Raw genomic sequence first — 16,449 nt, forward strand, 5'->3', positions numbered from 1 at the left:
CCCACCTGAGGAAAGGCTGAGGGAACACTCTCCAGTATGGAGACGAGAAGGCTTTGGGAAACCTCGTAGGAGCATTTCAGTACCTGTCAGGCAGCTAAGAAAATAGAGCCAGGCTCTTCATCATGGTGGATGGTGGGAAAAGGAGAGGCAAGGGACAAAAATGGAAAGAATATTCAGGCAGGAGATGAGGACCATGAGGTCATAACCATGAGGTCACTTACACACTGGAAGAGGTTATCTTGAGAGGCTCTGCAACCCAGACCCTTGGAGGTTTCCAAGCCTCCTTTCCCCCTACATATGGTCTCCCAATATTGAACAAAAAGCTCTGGCTCAGACAAGAATGAGGCAAAAGCCTATGGCACCAACACGAGCTCTTCCTCCCCTGGCCCTTCACTTCTCTGTGAGAGGTGTCTGCCACCAATCCCACACTTCTTTCTTCCTCAGCCTTTGCAGCTGCATGTGCCTGGCCTGCTCACTTGACTTTGCAACCATCACCTTTGTATTTAAGGCCCAACACATATCTTGTCACGCCCACTGTAAGCTGGCACCCACCCCGCAACTGGAGCCCACCTAGCCACAGGGGCAGGGAGAGGCCAGGCGCACTCTGCTTGAACTGGGCACAGCTTTTTCCTGGGAACGTCCCCAAGGAGCTCTCCTCATGTGTGTCAGGCTGTGGCCTGGCACGGGTGGCACAGGGACAAGGGCTGCTGGGTCAGGGCTGAAGTAGCTCAGCTGGGAGAGCGTTAGACTGAAGATCTAAAGGTCCCTGGTTCAACCATGGGTTTCAGCAATGCTTTTTCTCCCTTAGGGTCTTGCAGAGCCCGTCTGCCTTTGTCCATCCTGCCCTGGCCCTCCTCGCTCCTTCCCCTCTTGCCAGAGCACTGCCCGTGTGCTGTAGCTGCACATCTACAGGTTAGAAGGAGCCTTCCTCTTGCACCACAAGCCCCCAGCCTTCCGCTGGGCAGGACTCTCCACTCAGTGTGTCTTTGGGGTGTTCTCCAGCTGGGTCTCCTTCCCTGCTCCACAGGGATCGGGATCTCTCCACTCAGGGGTCTCTGCAAAGACTGTCTCTCTCCTCATGGTCATTCTCACTGGTGCACAGACTGCTCCCCTCCTCACACACATCCTTCACCTCAACCTCAGTTCCCAGACCAGGGCACACTGCCCACGGGGAGGCCATCATCTCCGCAGTCCCAGGGAGAGGCACTCCTTGCAGCTGAGCAGCACAATTGTCCCATGTTTACTACCACGAAGATACCACCCCTGCATGTGGTCAGGCTCTCAGCCTTGGAGTTAACAGCTGCCCGTGCTCAGCCACCCTGCCACGGAGACCCCAGCCAGTGCTGTCCCAGAGCACTGCTTTGCTGTCAGGACAGGCCTCAGCACTGGAGGAGTGGGGAGGTCCCTGAGCCCAACCCACACCCGCAGCCCCAGGGAGATGGAAGCCTGCTGTCCACCTCACCTCCTGGGATGCTGGTGGGAGGAGTGGTGCAGGGCAAGGCCCAGTGACTAGAGGAGGGGTTATGGGATTTCTGCCCCTGTGTGCCCCCACCACACACCCTGGGATGTCATCAGAGCCTGGGGGCACCTCGCCCTGTTGCACTGCTCCTCCTTGGGAACAGGGAGCCCAAACTCAGAGAAATAAGGCTGCTCTCCCATGGGCTTTCCACATCTGAGCTCTGCCCAGTGTGGGGCAGCGGTGCTGAGGGCTGGGGTCTCACTGCGACCCCCCTCAGGTAGATCCTCAGGAGCTGCAGGAGCAGACACAGATCTGGGGCACAGTGGCAATCCTGCTTTGATGCAGAGAAGGGACCCATCTGGGAGGGCCATCCTGTTAGGTCCCAAAATGCATGAAACAGGTTCTTTCTGCTCAGGGGTGCTGCCCCCTCAAGCACACCCACGCCTGGGGCTTATTTCCTCAAGGAGAAAGAGGCAAACCTCTACCAGGTGCCAGATTATGGGAAAAATATTACACCTGTGGGAGGGCAGAGCTGGTGGGGCAGTCACACCGGACAGGCACTGGGCTCTTCTCCCCAGTTCCCACTTGGGGCACCTGGAGTGTGCAGATCAGTGTCCATACTGTCCAGAGGCCCCCACCATCCCGTGTTCAGAAGATAACACTCCCCTCTTCTTTACTTCACCTTTATACCTTATTTCTCTGAGATGCAGGGCTGGAGCTTATCCCAGTGGGAGTTGTCCAGGCTGTGTTTGCAATGCCCATGGATGTCACGCATCATTGTGGGGGTCTTGCCCTGGGAACACTGCTCTCCCATGGGGGCTGCCAGCAGGAAGGCTCTCAGGTGTGGGGCAGAGGGATGTGTGAACCTCGGCTCCCCCCAGGTGCCCCCAGGGTCAGCCAAGGGGTGGAGGAGCTCCCAGCAGGGAATGGGGCAACACTGCTATAGGAGAAGATGTTGGCAACGTCTGCCTCCTCTCCACTTCTGCTCCAGGGCCAGATCCTGCTGTTTGCAGCACTATGGAGCTGCAGCTACTCCCCACAGGCAATCCTGCCACAGACACCCAACACACCTTCCAGCCTGCAGCAGAGAAGCCCATTGGTGAAGAGCCGGTGGAGTGCGGAGACCCACCAGCGGGAACAGGGAGGGCAGTTGGGCAGTTTGGGCGCCAGGTCCTGCCCAGGTGCCAAACTCTTCTCCCAGCCTGGCTTCTGCACAAGGTTTCTGTGCCGTGGGTGCTGGGGCAGGTGAAACCCCAGCTGAGGGAGAGGGACCGGGACCCTGGCTCAGCTCCCAGCAGCACCTGTTTTAGTGGAGGGACACAAAATCTCCACTGCCATGGAAATGTGCCCACATGAGCATCCTCCCAGATGGGTCCTTCTCCAGGCCAGGGGCTGGAGCACAGGCTTTTGGCTGCCGCACGCGTCTTGTGGGGAAGCTTTCTCCAACCCCCTGGCCCTCTAACAGCGCTGAGGGAACGGTGCCCTCATCCTCGGTGCTCCCAGCCCTCACGTACCTGCCCACAAGTACTGCCCCGCACACAACCCAAACTGACATACCTGGCAAGGCAGCAGGGGGGCAGGGGTGGGAGCTGCAGGGGAGCAGGAGGAGGGTTTCCCAGGGCTGCTCTGGGTCTGCAAGGCAGGAGGAACAGCCCATGGAGACTGGGGTCCTGGCAGAGCATGAGGAGAGAGAATCCCAGCCACGTGTTTCCCAGGAGGTGGCTCTGCACCCTGTGCCAGGGCAGTGGGGAGCAGAGCTGCCTCCCAAGCATTGTGGGAAGTAATCCGCGGGCCATGATCCCACCTGGGGCTGGCTGGGGTTTTCAGGGACCTGCGGTCACCTTAGTGCTCGCTTCTGTGAGACAAAAGCCCAGGGCTCACCCTGACATGGCAGCTCTGTCGTGGCCTCTGCATGGTGGGATCAGTGTGGCCCAGGCAGGGCCTGTGGGAAAGAGCAGCTGGAACCCTTGGGGGAAGAAATGGGTGCTCCCACTGGGGTGCATCATGGGACCTATCAGAGAGTCACTTTGATTAGAAACTGCCTGTGGGCAGCAGGATGGATGTCTCTCTCACCAAGATTATTCCCCAGGGACCATGGCCTCACGCAGCCCCACAGGCTGACCCTGAGCCTGCTGTCCCTGAGACGTGTCCCTTCCTTGCCATGGTGTCTCTGTTCTCTGCTCCCCCTGACCAGCCTCAGGGAGATGCCCTGACACCTGGTAGGGAAGCACCAGCTCTGGGTCAAAGCCCCCAGAGGCTTTTAATAAGCAAATATAAGAATGCACAGCATAAAAATGGGAATAAAAACGGAGGAAACTCCCAGCAGTTTCTGCTGCCCATGGCTCAAGGGAGACAGTCCCCTGGTGCTCGCGGCTCTCCCAGCTGCACAGACCTCTCCTCCCTCCCGGCTGCACCCAGCTGTGCAGCAGGGATGGGCTCTCCTGGCCTGGGGCTCAGGGACTGCTGTGCACCAAGCTCGGGTGTCACAGCCTTTGCGTCCTCACAGGGAAGTGCCACAGGCACCTCTTCAGCATCATCATAGCCCATGCTCCCCGGGGACAGGGACAAGGTGTCTCCTTCAGCTCCAGGGACGTCGGCACTTCTCCAGGAGCGCAGGCTGCCCCCTGCAAGCAGCAAGGTCGGACGTTTCAGTTCACCCCATGGGGTCTGTACACCACCACCCTCCCTGGTCCTCACCACATTCAGCTCCTTCTCCCACCCCCGGGCCTTTCAAAGAAAACTCCCATGCCAGGTTTCCTCTTCCCTGCAGGTTTGGGTGTCAGTAGGGTAGTGACTTGAGGGGCACCAGGGATGGCACCCTAGGAACAGGCAGCGCTCTCTTTCCCTCTCACCTCCAGGTGCAGCCCTGGGCCCTGCTCCCTCCTCTGGCATCCTGGGCATTTCCCACTCTCCCTGCCCAGGCACAGCATCCTCCCCCGCATCAGGAACCTCCCTGGCATCATCGTAGCCATCTGCTGGGTCACCTCCGGGCAGGACAAGGACGTCTGAAAGGAGAGGGGAGTTGGTGACAGTGAGAAGATCCGTCCTGCAGAGCAGAGGATGGGAGGATGTGCAGGGACACAGAGCGCAGACACTGGGCTTGGCAGAACCACAAGAGATGCCCATGTCTTCCCCTTCTCCGATGGTGACACTCAGGGACACCTCTGTCCACCCCATGTCTGCAGGGAGATCAACCCCTTCCTGCCTCCGTTACCTGGTGCTGATCCCAGACCTTTCTCCTCCTCACTGACCCCAGGGTGGGGCTGCAGCTGGGTCAGGGACTCCTCTGAATAGGAGCCTGGAGAGATGCACAGCGGGTGTTATGGAGCAAGCCCCACTGACGTGGTTCACGGTCAGCGCTGCTGGGGAAGGGGGACCCACAGAGCTGGGGCTATGTGGGGAGGAGGTCTGGGAATTCACCCTGCTCCCCCGGGACAAACCCTGTCTCAAAGGAGCTTCCAGAGCTGGCCCAGGACAGCCCCTTCCCTCGCTCCTCGGGTGTCTCATGGGGTGCAGGGGCAGGAAGAGAGGGGCTGTCCAGCTGGGACAGTCAAAGCTGACTGGGAGAAAGCTTCTCTCCTGGGATCAGGACCTGGATGCTCTCCCCACAGCTCCCACAGCCCCAGCGCCACAGGGACCACAGGCTGGGGGTCTTCAGGGGGTCAGCTCTCGGTTGGGGCCAGAGGAAAGGGTCCTGCGGATGTGCCTCCAGGGAAGACCCACACCCACCTGAGCGTTCAAACTTGGCCCGTTTCTCCCACGCTGGGCTGTACCCGATCTCCTCGTACACAGCCTCGGGGAAGGGCTCCTGGGCTCTGCTGGAGCCTGTGGACAGAGACAGGGCTGGCACAGGGACAGGCAGAGGGGCAAAGGGACCCAAACGGTTCCATGTGCCACCTCAGGACTGGTCCAACAGCACAGCCCCACTGCACTGTCCAGGCACAGCTGCCACATCCCCAGTGAGGGCAGCATTGGTGTGAAGATTATCTGGGGCAGCATCACCCTCACATCATCCCTTTGGAGACAGCGCTCATGCCCCTCTGGCCTGTGCACAATGTCCCCCTTGTCTCACCCTGGATATGTTCCCACATTTCCTCGTCACCTGGAGCTTGCCCCTACCTGCCCCTGTCCCACCAGGGGGTGGGCAGGGCTGGGCAGGGGGACAGCCTGGGGGCCTGACACCACGGTGATGGACCCTGCTGCCCCACACTCCTCCTAGCACCTCTCTTGCCCCAGAGCCCCCTCCAGCACTACCGAGAGCACTGCCAGCCTTGGCCATCCCCTCTCTGCCATTTCTCTCCTCACCCCATGGCTAACTGCCCCCACCTCAGGGCTCTCTCCACCCCTTGCTTCTGGTGCCCCACAGCCAGGCACTGAACGGGGAAGCACATGAGGCAGGTAGCAGCACACAGTCTCACCCTCCCGCTCTGCCTGTGCCCCTTGCTGACACCCCCTGCAGCACCCCACAGCCCTGCCAGGAGGTATCTCCCCCCAGCACCTCTGGGCAAGGACCCACCTCTGCGTCCAGCCCTGGCGCTCAGCACTTGTCCAGCCAGGAGGGCCAGGAGCAGGCAGACAAGGGTCCCCAGGATGATGCACATGATGACGGGCACTGAGACTCTCCCGCTGCTGCTCTGATGGCTTTGGGTGGGATCTGCATGGGAGACAACTTCGAAGGGGCAGCACCCAGGCGTGAGTGACAGGGAAGCTTCCACCCTCCTGGGTAAATTACAGCTCTCCCCAGCCCCCTGCCACCACTCCAGTATCTCCTCCAGGCAGTTTCACACCCCAGCTAGGAGCCCCTTCCATCCAGCTGTGGGTCACAGCCTGGCCCCGGGGGTATCCAGCCTGGGGGGAGGACAAGTTACCTGCTCGGGGTGGGGGTGTTGTCGTCCTGGGTGTAGCTGCAGAGGAGGAAAAGGAGAGCTGGGCTTAGACACTGGGTGTGTGGGTATCAGGAAACCTCCTCCCCAACACACCGTGTGTGTGTGTGTGTGTGTGTGTGTGTGTGTGTGTGTGTATCTAGATGTCCCTGACACATCCAACCCAAATTGCCCCTCCTGTAGTGCCAGAAAGGGAGGCCGGGGCAGAGCCCAGCACCTCTGCTCTGGGAGGCAGGCAGGATGGCAGAGGCAGCCCAGGGGATAGCCCTGGCGCTGCAGGGCCCCACGGGCAGTGGCCAGAGCACGGCCAGTTACACCGAGGCTGCTCCCTGCCTGGCACCGGGCTCCTGCACTCCACAGGAACGTTCTTTCTCTCGGGAGGTCGGGGTCCATGCCAGGACTGTGTGGACAAAAGGCCTTCCCTAGCTCCCTGCCAATACCCGAGCAAGGGCTCCCAGCCCTGCCACTCACCTGAGCAGCGCACGGCAGCATCTTCCTTGTGCCGGCAAGCCCCGCTGTCCCCGGGCCGGGCCCAGCAGTCCTGTAGGGATGGCTCCGTCCCCCGGCACTCCACCTGCTCCAGCCAGATGGGGCCCGTCCCCATCCCAAATGCAGCCTCATGCAGGGCAGACACCACAGGGACCACAGCCCAGCTGCCTGCACGCCACCTCGGCATCCTGCATGTCCCACGAGTCGTCGCACACCGTCCCCCAGGAGCCACGGTGCCAGACCTCCACTCTGCCCGAGCACCCGTCCTTGCCCCCCACGGCACGAATCTTCTCCCTGGCTGGAGAAGAGTAAGACCTCCCATGGCACCGGGAGAGCAGGCAGAGCCCTGCCAGACACAGAGGGGAGCTCCCTACCTGTGCAGCTCGTGGAGTTGGGGCACGGCGCCAGCGAGGTTGGAGGCATTTCTGTCTGTCCCCCTGAAGAAGGAAACACTGTGGTGAAGGGGCTGGTTTGGGGGATCATGCAGAAGAGAGCGGGGCTGAGCTCTGCTCGGGCGTCCCTGCACCATCTGGGGCACGGCAGCAACTGAACCCCAGTCATCCATGGGACACATGCAGGACTGTGGGGGGACCCTGATTGCTCAGCCCCAGAAGGTCCCTGGCTCACAGAGCAGCAGTAGCTTGTCTATGGAGGGGAGGCTCTTCTGAAGCCTGTCGGGTCTCTTCTGAGACCTCACCTGGAGATGCCTCTGCTTCCCCAGGCACTGGTGGCAACCTGGGTGGCAACTGCTGCTGGATGTGTGTGGCCGCGGTCACGTTTGTGCCACTGGCAGCGGAAGGGTCTGGCATGGAAAGTAAAAGCCTCTCCAAGCTCTTTCTCTGTGTTTGGCCATGCCCCGTGGGGAGCAGGATCTGGGGTGACACTGGTGCATGGGTGCCTCAGAGTTACCATTGCAGGTGATGTGGATCTCCTCTTCCAGGTATTCACATGACTGTGGATTCCAGGGCGTGGAGGGACACTGCCAGAAAGAGCTGTTTGTCTCCCCACACTGCACGCGATCCAGCCAGGCAGGGCCAGACACCCTGCCAGAGGGCAGGCGTGTTTCCAGGGATCCTCCAGTCCCCGCAGCCCAGCTCCTTGCACGCCAGTGTCACCGTGTTGTCAGTGATGGAGTTAGAGCAAATGCTCCCCCATGTCCCGTTGTAGAAAACCTGCAGGCGCCCGGAGCAGCCGTCGCTGTTCTCCAGCCTCAGGGCCACGAACTCTGGGAAGAAAAGGCCCCAAAGCGGGAACAGGCTGATCTGGGGCTGTGGGAGCCAGGACACCTCTGCACCCCCCCAGGCCCTCAGCCGGGCAGGGGCAAGGCCACCACATCCCCCTTGCACCCAGGGGCAGAGAGAAGTCCCGGATTTACAGCCAAGCCCTGCCCTTCCCGCGAACCCTTGGGGACAGCTGAGCTCCCCAGGGACCCCCCGTGGGACTGAGGGTGTCCGTGCATGGGTGGGCCTTGGGCAGGAGCTCAGAGGCAGCCAGGGGCAGCCTTGGCCATGGCCGGCTCTCCCCGCGTCCTGCCCTCCCCGGGACCAGGCTCCCACCACAGCTCCTGAGGTGGCACAGACCTGAGCAGACGACTCCCGCATCCTCTTTGTGCCCGCAGTCGTGCTGCCCCCAGGGCCCAGCCGGGCAGTCCCAGAGAGCAGCTTCGGCCCCGGAGCAGTTCACACCATCCAGCCAGATCTGCCCGGAGCCTTCCCCGAAGCGAGCGGAGCCGGCTGCCTCCACTGCCTCTCCGCAGCCCAGCTGGTGGCAAACGACGGCGGCATCAGACAGGTCCCAGCCGTCGTCGCAGACAGTCCCCCAGATGCCCTGGGAGTAGATCTCCACTCTCCCCGCGCAGCGCCCGGCCCCGTTCACCAGCCGGACCCGCCGGCTCCCTGCAGCGGGTGGAAACCCCAGTCGCTGTCAGGGCCTGCCCGCCTGCGCAGACCGTCACCTGGGCGCCTGGGCAGTGCCACTCACCCCAGCAAATGACTCCCACGTCCTCCGCAAGCCCTGCTGCCAGCGCACTGCTGGGCAGGGAGGTGTTGCAGAGGGTCAGCTTGGCCTCGTGCCCTGCGCACCAGACCCCTCGCAGCCCCACGGGGCCCGTCCCTCGCTCAGGCTTTGGGGGGTTGTAGGCTGTCCCTGCCTCTCCGCACTGCAGCTGCCGGCACACCACGCTGGCCTCCTGCACGTCCCACTGCTCATCCAGGACTCTGCCCCACGCCCCATCCTGGAAGATCTCCACTCGTCCGTCGCACCGGCTCCCTCCGCCCACCAGCCGCAGGGATCCAAAGCCGGCTGGGCCTGGGGAGAGCAGAAATGCCACGGCCATCGGCGGCACCGGGAGCATGGCACCCTGCAGGGAGCAGGGCAAGGGGGGATTTTCAACCAAACGGGACAAGGTGGAGCCTTGTGCTGACGAGAAGTGAGGGCAAAGCCTGGGCCCTCTCTGCAGCTCACAGCCAGGTCAGCTGCTGCTGGGGGCACCAGCTCCTGCCTGGGTGGGGGGATGAGGCTCTGCAGGGCTCTCTGTGGGGACGGGATGCGGTCGGCTGCAGCCAGAGGGATGGAGCAGAGCCCTGCAGCCCTGTCCTGGGCTCGCTGCACAGTACGAGGAGAGAGGAGCCCGGGCCTGGCGGTGGTGCTGGGGCCTAAGCCACTGCCCTGGGGGCAGATGCCTGCCTCCAGTTCAGTCCTCAGCTCTCCCAAAGTCGAGCGGTCAGTCTGAGCAGGGAAAGCCCTCCAGACAGTTCCTGGGGAAGCCAGGGTTTCCCCAAGGAGAAATTCAGCCTGATACGGCCATGGAACCCCTACTTTTAGTGGCTATGTTGCACACAAGTGACAAATGGAGTTTATGCAGCATTTTTCCAGCACTAACCTGAGCAAAGGACAGCAGCAGCGTTCCCTTGGGAGCACGGCGAGGCGCCCAAGGTGGTCACTGGGCACTGCTGCAGGAGAGCTTCAGTCCCGTCACAGTGGAATGAGTCTCTCCAGACAGGGCCAGTCTCTCTCCCAAAATATTCTCCTCCAGGAATGGACTCAGCAAACCCGCAGTTGAGTTGACGACAGAGAACGTGGGCATCCGAGAGGTCCCAGCGGGAGGCACAGAGGGTCCCCCAGGTCCCCAGCACCTGGACCTCCACCCTCCCCGCACACACTGTGCTGCCAGTTCACCAGTCTGATCCCTGTGTACTCTGGGGACAGATGTGGAGAAAAGAGAGTGGATTCGTGCTCCTGTACCCTCAGTAGCTGGTGGAGGGGCCAGAGGGACCACATGCCTTTGTTCTCCTTCTGCAGTATTGTCATGCTGCAAACAAACCCATCAACCCCTCCTGTCCTCACACCCGGCCCAGCACGGTCCCTGCTCTGTTCCCCAACCCCTACCACAGCCCCGGTGTTCAACAGCCCACCCTGAGTCCTTACCTGTGCAGTTCACAACAGCGCTGTTTGCGTGGGTGCAGGGCTTGTCCCGGGGGGGCCCTCTGGGGCAGGAGGTGAGGAGGGATTCATTCCCCACACACCGCAGCTCTCCATCCCACATGGGACCCACCCCTTCTCCAACGTGACTTCCTCCAGCGACAGGCAGGGCTGCGCCGCACTGCAACTCCCTGCAGAGCACGTCAGCAGCCTTGGGACCAAAGTGGGAATCACAGACACTTTTCCACATGTCCCCGTCACGGATCTCCACACGTCCTGAGCAGAGGTTCTTCCCTTCCACCAGACGGAAAAATCCTGGAAATAAATCAACTGGGAGTTCCCAGAGCCTTGTGGCATTCCCATGCCCACATCCCAGACCATCTCCACGCAAACTGTGACCAAAATCGCTCACTGCACATCTCAGAAGAAGCTATTTAAGGAGTGATGGTGTCACAAAGGCATCCATGTCAAGTTACACACTTTCTCTCCACCATCACAGCACTCAGGGGTGTGTGTCTATTGCAGACCCACAGCAGAGTCTGCAAACCACGTTGGCACCGTTGGGACCAAAGTGTGAGTCACACACCGCTGTCCAAAGGTCCTCCTCATGGATCACTATACGTCCTCAGGAGGACCGGTGCCCTTAGAGCAGCCGGACAGATTCTGGACCAACCAATGACCCCTGAGAGTTCCCACAGCCATCTGGCAATACCCTGACTACATGCCAGCTGATCTCCAAGGTGGCCACAGGCAAAAAAACTCTACGACATCCCCAGCTGCTCTCAGGGGGTGCTGGTGGCACAAACACATCAGCCAAGGGACCTGTGTCTGCTAAGGGGGACAACCGCAAAGTAGCTCCCCATCTCACGCCCTTCCACAGGACGGTGGGTGGCCACAGGAGTCACTTCTGGTGCCTCTGGCATGGGGACAGCTGGCCCTGAGCACTGCCAGACAGCTCCTGGGTGAACAGGAGGAGAAAGATGGCAATCAACAGACCATGCAGGGCAGGGATGGAGGGTTCATCTGCACCAGCTCAGGGACCAGGCACAGTAAGGCACCCTTGGGCAGGTTCCCACTGGCTTTCCCCAGGGACTGGGGACACCAGTAATGACAGTTCCAGCTCAGCAGTGTGACTGGCCACACTGGGCAATGCTCCGATGCCTGACTGTTGCTCCCTGAGGGCACAGCCAGGTTCCTTCCACAATCTGAGCCCCAGAGGTATGGAATAGGTTGTCATCTTACCTGAACACACCACTCCAGCATCATCAAAATGACCACAGTCATGTTCACCCCATCCTCCGTGTGTGCAGTCAGACAGGGCAGATTCGGTGCCATTACAGCCAACATCATCCATCCAAATGGGGCCAGATCCTGGCCCAAAGTGTCCGTACTGAGGAGCTTCAACAGCAGACCCACAGCCCAGCTGTTTACAAACCACTGCTGCATTCTTCATGCTCCAGTAGTGACCACACACGGTCCCCCACTTGCCCTGTTGTTTCACCTCCACTCTCCCAGCACAGCGCCTGCCGCCGTCCGCCAGCCTCACCTCCACAGCACCTTCAAACACTGACACAGGACCAGTCAGGACAGCGCTCAGCCCCAGCACCACGGGTCTGGGGAAGCCCTGTGCAGGTGGAGTCAGAGGCACCAGGGTGGGAGCCCACTCCCCTCCAGGCTGTCCCCAGGGCAGTTCAGGAGTCCCTTCTCTCCTCATGGGCTGTGCAAGACTGGGGGTGCCCAGCTCCAGCCCTGCTGGGTCATTTGTGGCACCACACACTCTGACACTTCCATCCACTCCAACAGCCCCTCGCCCCTGACCTGTGCCCACCCAGGGCTCCTGCTCCTCCCCAGACAGCACCCTGAAAAGGGACCTGTCCCCACCAGGGATCCCCCAGGCTCACACGGCTACTCCTCCCCAGAGCCCCCAGCTCCCCTGGACCACAGCCTGCCCTGGGCCTCCTCCCAACTCACCCTCCTCCCTCAGGACTTTCCGTGTCCCCTGTGGAGCAGAATGATGGTCCCAGTGAGGCCTCCCAACCCATGCTCCCTCCTTGTCCTTGGGCATCAGCCCAGACCTGACCTTGTCTGGGATCCCCGCAGGAAGCTCACCCCTTTGCGAGCCTCTGGGAACAGATACCCCAGTTCCCTTGTCTCCACAAGCACAACCCACCCCCGGTCAGGCCGGGGATCACCCTGACTCCGGGACAAGAGTGAAGAGCCCACACCCCTTCCTGGGTACCCCGGAGGCTGGCTGTGCCTCTGGGATGACAGAACAAAGAGCCACCAGTTAAGGCACCACCAGCTCACAGGGAACAGAGCTGGCAGAGCCAGGGCCCCAGGGACGGTGCCCAAGGATGGCAAATCCACACCCGGGTACCAACGGCCAGAAACGTGGGAGCCCTGGAAGCAGAAAAGCCCTTCTGCCACGCAGAGAAGCACAGGCTCAGTGAACCTGTTCACTTTCTAGCCCTTGTCACATCGACACATGGGAAGAAGCCCCGTTTCCAGAGGGATCCCTGTGCTGCTCCTTGGCCCCAGGGCTTTGTGGCAGGGCAGCAGGCATTTCCCCCTGCACAACTGCACCCAGAGGAGCAGCTACAGTAACTAAGGGGACAGAGGGACTCTGTCCCCATCCTGAACCTTTCGGCAGCCGTGCACCAAATGCAGGAGGACGGAACAGAAGCGAGACATTGGCTTCTGCATCTTTTCCTGCGTAACTGCAGACTGCAGGAGACAACATCACCCCTCCTGTTCTCAGGCCAAGGCCAGCACAGTCCCTGCCCTCCTCCCCTGCCCCCGGCACAGCCCAGGTGTTCAACAGCCCACCCTGAGTCCTTACCTGTGCAGTTCACAGCAGCGCTGTTTGCGTGGGTGCAGGGCTGGTCCCGGGGGGACCCCCTGGGGCAGGAGGCGAGGAGGGATTCATTCCCCACACACCGCAGCTCTCCATCCCACATGGGACCCACCCCTTCTCCAACGTGACTTCCTCCAGCGACAGGCAGGGCTGCGCCGCACTGCAACTCCCTGCAGAGCACGTCAGCAGCCTTGGGACCAAAGTGGGAATCACAGACACTTTTCCACAGGTCCCCGTCACGGATCTCCACACGTCCTGAGCAGCGGCTCTTCCCTTCCACCTAGACGGAAAAATTCTGGAAAAAAATAAAATGAAATCAACTGGGAGTTCCCAGAGCCCTGTGGCATTACAATGTCCACATCCCACACCACCTCTAAGCAAGCTGTGACCAAAATCACTCACTGCACATCTCAGAAGAAGCTGTTGGGGCATTGTTGGTGTCACAAACACATCCAGGCCCCCCTGCACCCCTTCTCTACACTATCAGAAGATCCAAAGATATGTGTCTGTCACAGCACCAGACACTACTCAGACAAGCTGCTGCTGCACAAGGTGCCCTGTGCTTCCTGGCATGGTCCCCCCAGCACCAGTGGTGTGCGCAGTTTGGGTCCAAGGCCAAGGGCTGTGTGCCACCCTGCTCCTCTGTCCAGGCACAGCACTCGTGCTCCCTGAAAAGTACTCATGACTGTGATGGGGAATGACGCACAGGGACCAGCCACCTCATGCTGTTCCTCCAGTGTGTGATGTTCCAAGTAACACCTGCCCTGCTTTCTCCAGCACAGGGTCCTCAGCACTGTTGTCTGGGAACTGGCAGGCTGAGTGGAGTCCAGTGGATACCAGTGGACACACTGGGGCAGGGACAGAGTGTTCATTTGCAGCCTAAGACACTGGCTGAAGAGGGGTTGAGACACTGTGGCAGGGTTAGTTCACCCTGGGGTAGGCTCACTCGGGGCTTTCCCCAGGCACTGGGGTCACCAGTAATGACAGCCCCAGCTCGGCAGTGTGACTGGCCACACTTGAGCAGTGCTCCAGTGTCCGCGCGTTGCTCACTGAGGGCACAGCCAGATCCTTTCCACAATCCCAGCCCCCGAGGTGGGGAATAGGTTGTCCCCTTACCTGAACACACCACTCCAGCATCATAAGCATGAGCACAGTCATGTTCACCCCATCCTCCATGTGTGCAGTCAGACAGGGCAGATTCGGTGCCATTACAGCCAACATCATCCATCCAAATGCGGCCAGATCCTGGCCCAAAGTGTCCGTACTGAGGAGCTCCAACAGCAGACCCACAGCCCAGCTGTTTACAAACCACTGCTGCATCCTTCATGCTCCAGTAGTCACCACACACGGTCCCCCACTCGCCCTGATGTTTCACCTCCACTCTCCCAGCACAGCGCCTGCTGCCGTCCGCCAACCTCACCTCCACAGCACCTTCAAACACCAAGATAGGATGGGTCAGGGGAGCACCGAGCCCCAGACTGTGGGTCTGGGGGAGCCCCCTGCCAGGGTAGAGTCAGAGGCACCAGGGTGGGATCCCACTCCTCTCAAGGCTGTCCCCAGGGCAGTTCAGGGGTCCCTTCTCTCCGCATGGGCTGTGCAAGGCTGAGGGTGCCCATCTCCAGCCCTGCTGGGTCATTCTCCATCCCACCACACAAGGCACCTTTTCCCACCCCAATGGCCACCTGCCTCCTGCCCATGCCCACCCGCACACTGCCCTGCCCTGCACTGGGCACCTGCTCCTCCCCAGCACCCCCTGAACAGCCCCGTGTACCCAGGCCTGCAGCTTCCCATACAACTGCCTGCCCCAGCACCAGCCAAACCCACCCCCATGCCCAGGGCTTTCCATGTTCCCACTGCGACGATCCAGAGGATCCCCCCACCCACATCCCCTTCAGATCCCTGGTGTCAGCCCAGTCCCTGCACTGGGCCAGATCCCCCAGGAAGGGTGTGTCTCTGCTGTAGATGCCCTGGTCCCCATCTCTCCGTGGGGTACAAACTGTCTTCATGGGGTCAGGGCTCCCCTGGAACAAGGGGACAGTGAGCAGCACAAAATCCCTTCGGGACCCCCGAGACATTAGCAGTGTCCAGGGGGGGATCTCTGGGTGCTTCCATCACCAGTGAGGCCACCACCGGCTCCAGAGGCACATTACGAGGGGAGAGGGGGTCCCAAAATGTAACCCAGGACAGGGTGTCTGTGAATCCAGCCAGGCACAGGCTGCCCTAGACACTGAAACCCTGCAAAAGGAGATACTGTCTCCCACCCAGATGGGCCCAGGGAAGGGCACAGGGTCCACGGACTTGAGCACGTTGTGTCCATCATCTCTGTAGCACCTGCAAAGAATCCCCGTTCCCAGACAGATCCCGATGACCACGCTGGTACCCGCTATTCCTGGGCTGTGGGACAAGGGAGCCGGCACTTACCCCTGCACAGCTGTACCCAGAGGAGCAGCCCCAGCACCTGAGGGGACAGCAGTCCCTCTGTGCCCATCCGGAGCCTCCTGTCCCTGCCAGCACATCCCTGCCGTGCCACACTCCTGTCACAGCTCCTGGGGACTCACGGGGACAATGATGATGGGAGGGCAATATAGATCCAGGCCAGCTACGGGAGGAGCCAATCAAAGCAGCAGCACCTTTTTAGACATTACCAGGAGTTATCTCCCCTCCGACACAGCCCAGCCCTCCAATGAACGTCTCCAGTGCCATTCATGACCATATATGAGGGGTGGCTCTGCTGCAGGTGTCACATCACTGTGGCAGTGTGGCGTCACAGGACAGGGCTGGCTGTAGTGGGGGAAATGGGTTTTTCATGCCTTGAACCCTGCTGTGTGGGCCGGGAGCACTGAGCATCTCCTATACTGGGCACATCCAAGAGCCCAAGGTGTGAGTGCCCAGCCATCCCTATGTCATGGGAAGCACAGGGCTGGGCCTGCACTGGGGCTGTGTCTGGAAGGGAAGGAAAGAGCCCCTGCCCCTGCTTCATCCCCCTCTGTGCTGGGAGCAGCAGCGGGGAAAGGGCCTCAGCCCAGGCCAGAGCCCCATCCCAGGAGCACTGGCTCACCCGTCCCTCCCTGGAGAGCCCCATGGAAGGTCCCTTCAAACGAGCTGGGGCTGGGCCATGTCCCTGTCCTGGCAGCAGACAAGCAGCTCAGATGGATCCCTGACTCTCAGCATGTCACCGAGGGGCCGTTATTCCCCGCGGGGGGCTCGGGAGCTGCAGCCTGCAGGTGCACAAACCACAGCCCACGTGGCCTCACAGAGCTCCTCGTGCTCCCCCTTGCAAGCGCCCGGGCAGGAAGTCTGTGGTTTCCTCCTGGAACCGAGCCCAGGCACATCCCCGCGGTGCC

The 16,449-nt window shown here is 60.9% G+C and overlaps 1 protein-coding gene across 1 annotated transcript; it reads right to left on the reverse strand.

The window, feature by feature from the left end:
• Positions 1–5,009: 5,009 nt before the first annotated feature.
• Positions 5,010–10,140, reverse strand: LOC122153038 (antigen WC1.1-like). Its single transcript, XM_042789161.1, is given in 11 exon segments — positions 5,010–5,284; positions 5,976–6,113; positions 6,814–6,982; positions 6,984–7,129; positions 7,206–7,268; positions 7,741–7,909; positions 7,911–8,056; positions 8,412–8,726; positions 8,812–9,132; positions 9,713–10,001; positions 10,003–10,140. Coding segments are annotated over 11 exon segments (2,169 nt in total).
• Between the last annotated feature and the right edge of the window lie 6,309 nt (positions 10,141–16,449).

This window comes from Tyto alba, unplaced genomic scaffold (genome assembly GCF_018691265.1).
Source record: "Tyto alba isolate M040663 unplaced genomic scaffold, T.alba_DEE_v4.0 Super-Scaffold_15, whole genome shotgun sequence".
NCBI classification, from domain to species: domain Eukaryota; kingdom Metazoa; phylum Chordata; class Aves; order Strigiformes; family Tytonidae; genus Tyto; species Tyto alba.